The sequence below is a fragment of the Cupressus sempervirens genome, chromosome 3 (assembly GCF_028749045.1).
Source record: "Cupressus sempervirens isolate cs-2001-9-10 chromosome 3, ASM2874904v1, whole genome shotgun sequence".
Lineage (NCBI taxonomy): Eukaryota > Viridiplantae > Streptophyta > Pinopsida > Cupressales > Cupressaceae > Cupressus > Cupressus sempervirens.
Window position 1 is genome coordinate 283887834 of NC_143120.1, and position 4487 is coordinate 283892320.

Here is a 4487-nt window from a genome sequence, read left to right on the forward strand (position 1 = left end):
ATTTCTTGATTCATCATCAATATTTATTTGTTAATTGTTAATATCACAAAACTCTCTCAACAAATTTTTAAATAAAATTAACTTGTGATCTCTCGGCATCATAAAATTATAAAATAGTAGCACAAGACCATTAGCAATTATGGGTCTAATGTTTGTATTTCTGAGGCAAATAGAATTGATAGGTAATTAAAAATATATATGTGCAATATGAATTCTGCTCTTTCTATCATCTCACAAAAATTTGATTTTATCTCTCAAATATTTTAGATTTAAGAATTCTTATATGACATTATACTATTATTTTTAATACACTATTTTGTTAAATTTGATAATTTGATATTTATGTGTGTGAGTGAGTGTGTGTGTGTGTGTGTGTGTGTGTGTGAGAGAGAGAGAGAGAGAGAGAGAGAGGGAGAGAGAGGGAGCGTGGGGATATATAAGTAAATGGAGATAAAGAGAGGGGTAGAGAGGGATATAGAAAAAAAAATTATGGAGAGATATAAATATATAGCAATAAAGAAAAATAGAAAATATATATAAATATAAAGGTCTACAAAGAGAAGGGGGGAATTTTTCTAGAGATAGAAGGGAAGTGATGGAGATAGAGGTAAATGTGAAGGTAGTGTTAGATATAGTTAAATAAAATATTTTATTTTTTCTACAATAAATACATACACTCCACTAGCATGGTTTAAGATAAATGACTCAGTAAATCAAAATATTTAATGATTAAAAAAATAATTAGTTTCATAAATGTAGCACCACAATTAGTATTGGTTAGGCTATATATGTGAAAAATATACAATTACTATGGGCTAAATATTTCATTGCAATTAGGCAATGTAAGATTTTTTTTCCACAAAATTATTTGGTTGTAGTGGCTTAGTCTTACATGAAGAAGAAGAGTAAAGAGGAAAGAGCAAGGAGAAGGTAGGAAAGGAGAAGGAGAAAATCAAGAAAGAGGAAGAGAAGAGGAAGATGAAGTGGAAGAAGAAAAATAAGAAGCATAAGGAGAAGAACAAGAATAACAATAAGGAGGAGGAAAAGAGGGTAGAGGGCAAGGAGCACGAGAAAAAAAAGCATGCCTAATAATAATATTTAATAGTTAGGGATTGCAGAAATAAAAGCTAAAGGACAATTAAGAGTGCACTTGGAATAGAAATTTCATACAAACATACCTACTAGTTAACCTCCATCATTTGAAATCTGTATATAGGTTCATGCATCTAGAGTATACATATTTTATTTACTTCCAAAAAATCTTCTAAAATTGGTCTCAACTTCTATTTATGGTAGATCTTTAAATTGGATACATGCACTATTTTTTAATCAAGATAATCAGTTTTACTTCTATATCATCATACACTCATCCATTATTCTCTATGATATATCCTATTTTATCACACAATTACAATAGAGAAAGTAGTAGTAGGATAGAGAAATAAGGATATATGAAAGAAGAGAAATGAATAAATAAAGATAGAGATACAGATAGATATTCATTTCATCATACAATCACAATAGAGAAAGTAGCAGTAGGATAGAGAAAAATGATATATAAAAGAAGAAATTTGCATAAACAGAGATAAAGATATCTAGAAAGGATAAGATAAAATATAGTATTAAAGAACATAATCAAAAGATATAAGACTTTCAGTTTAATCCTTTCACCCATTAAAGGTGAAAGTGCTAGTCATATGGCAGTTAGAAGTAGTGGGCTGGACGGCTGAGGATGGCTCGTTGTCTGCTGTTGACGGCGAAGTGTGGGTTGTAGGCGGTGGGTAGTTGGAAGAAATTAATACCACCAACAATTCACAGGCATCAAATCTGTAATGCCCCGCGATATACACTGAATTAAAGGTGAGGAAGATATTGAAAGGGAAAATAACAATGGGAAAGCTGATCGGCACTCCTCATATCATTATAACATTCATTTCTATTGTGGGTGCCTATGCCAATGCTTTGTCTGCAACGGATTTAATTATAAGCCTCCCGACTCCTGTTGACGGCCTTTCCTGGTCTTTTTACAACACCACTTGCCCTTCCTTGGATTCCATCGTCAAAGAACGTATTGACTTCTATCTCAATCAAGATATCACGCAGGCGGCTGGCCTCCTCAGATTGCATTTCCACGACTGCTTCGTGCAGGTAATTTCATTTAAATAATTGTTATAGACTAGTAGTTGCTCTTCTATCTAAAGATCGATTTGTGCTTAGTAAAATTATTAGAGGAAATCGATTTGTCTCATAGAATACAGAATGCCGTTAAGTCCTGTCACAATTCGAAAATAAAACATTGACGATTAATCCAACGAAAAATTCGTTAATTAGACGAGATTATTGTTATTTCGTGGCGTCAATCACTTGTTGTATTTGACAGGGATGCGACGGTTCAGTGCTGCTGAACGGGACATCAAGCGAAAGGGTGGCTCCTCCAAATTTATCACTGCGAGCGATGGCCTTCACAATTATCAACGACATAAAATCGAGAGTAGAAGCGGCGTGCAGCGGAATCGTGTCTTGCGCAGACATCTTGGCTTTGGCTGCTCGAGATTCTGTCAACAAGGTCTTCAATCTCTTGATTCCAATCACAGTTTCCATGTAATTGATTAAGTTTTTCAGTTGTTTTTTTTAACAGAATTTGTGTGTGTGTGTGTGTGTTTCGAAGGCTGGAGGACCATTCTATCCATTACCGCTAGGGAGAAGAGACGGCCTTGGCTTCGCAAATTCAACAACTGTTCTTGCGAATTTACCTGCATCCAGTTTGAACGTAACTGGTCTTATGAGCGTCTTGTCTCTCAAAAACTTTACATTCACAGATCTGGTGGCTCTTTCAGGTAAGTATTCATATCTTTGTTCCCATTGATCTTATAATTAGGTATATCCTATGGATTTCCTTTTCTTACAACATTTGATTTTGTAATTTCAGGTGGGCACACAATCGGCAGAGGAAACTGCTCGTCGTTCGACAACAGACTGCACAACACCACTACAGGAGAGAAGCAACAAGATCCAACTCTTGACCAGACATTTGCAAATCAACTTTACCTCACTTGTCCAACAAACACAACTGTTAACACCACCAATTTGGACCTTCGCAGCCCGAATGTGTTCGACAACAAATACTACGTTGACCTGCTGAATAGGCAGACACTTTTCACGTCTGATCAAACTCTCTACTCAGATAGTCGAACCCGGGACGTGGTCATTGATTTTGCAGTGAATCAAACGTCCTTCTTTGAGCAGTTTATTCTGAGCATGTTGAAGATGGGTCAGCTAGACGTTCTCACCGGAAGCCAGGGAGTGATCCGTGAGAATTGTGAGGTTCCAAACCCAACTTCTTCATTTTACTCCATTTTCAATCCTCAAGTTTCCTCGTCCTCATATTCTACATAGATCGACATAGATCATAGGAAAGAGCAGCTTTTTCTTTTTCGAATAAATCCAGTTCATCCAACGCTATGGTAGAAAGCTGGAACGCTGAGAATTATTGCACTCTTCCAAATATTCAACTAAAAGATAGGTAACATGTAAATCATATTCAAGTGTTATATCTTGAATTTTATCTTAATTTTAGTTGGCTCTTTTTTTTCAATTATTCTCTATTATTGCTCAAACTTGTCACAACCCACCTTGTGAGACTCTTAATTTGTAGGAAGTCGTCTATATACTTTTTTGATTTCGTTCCACTTGGTCAATAGGCATTGACTAGAGATTTCATGTTATTATAAAAATGGTCTTTACAAAACTTCTATACATCTTTCTATGATCTCCAAATCTGTATTTCCATGATCTTAAATCTTTGATGAAGTTTCCACTCTTTCTTATTAGCTTTTTCGATTTCTCTTAGAACACATTTTTATAACTAATTGATATTTATTGATACTTGATTATTCAGTTATGAATTAATCACAAAATCAATTCAGAAATCAATTAAGAATAGTTGATCTTAGAATTTAAAAAGAATAATTCTACACTATAAATTTTTTTTGCATTAAAGACAATTGTATGTTTAATAACATTGTTTTAAAATTCTTTTTCAAAGCTTAAAAAATTGACTTACTAGAATTTGATCATTATACTAGAGACTTTCTTCAAAATATTTAAAAATTCTACTATTCTTACATATCCTTATAAATTAAAATCAATATTTATAATAATCTATTATATACTATTATTTTTACATTAAATATTTTAAATTTTTAATAAACATATATTTTATATTTTTAATGTTATTTTCAGTATTTTGAAGAAAGTACTATTAACTTGAACTATATGACCATTCATAATCTATATAAACAAATATAATCCTAACATGACAAAAGCTATAAGATGTATCAAAATTACATATTATAAATATATTTCTATATTTCTCTTGAATAAGAGGAAATTAATAGAAAATTTAAATTATAATATGATCTGTATGATTACAAGATGCTAGTTACAATTATGTGTATGCTCATGTATAAACATACATAATTAAGATA

General features: G+C 32.6%; 1 protein-coding gene across 1 annotated transcript; it reads left to right on the top strand.

Annotated features, from left to right (window-relative positions):
* The first annotated feature begins 1857 nt into the window (after positions 1 to 1857).
* LOC149566059 (peroxidase 12-like) lies at positions 1858 to 3595 on the top strand. Its single transcript, XM_089817340.1, has 4 exons — positions 1858 to 2148; positions 2381 to 2566; positions 2669 to 2837; positions 2930 to 3595. Exons 1-4 carry the CDS (start codon positions 1891 to 1893, stop codon positions 3394 to 3396), a joined length of 1080 nt encoding a protein of 359 aa, XP_089673466.1. The 5' UTR covers positions 1858 to 1890; the 3' UTR covers positions 3397 to 3595.
* Positions 3596 to 4487: the final 892 nt, after the last annotated feature.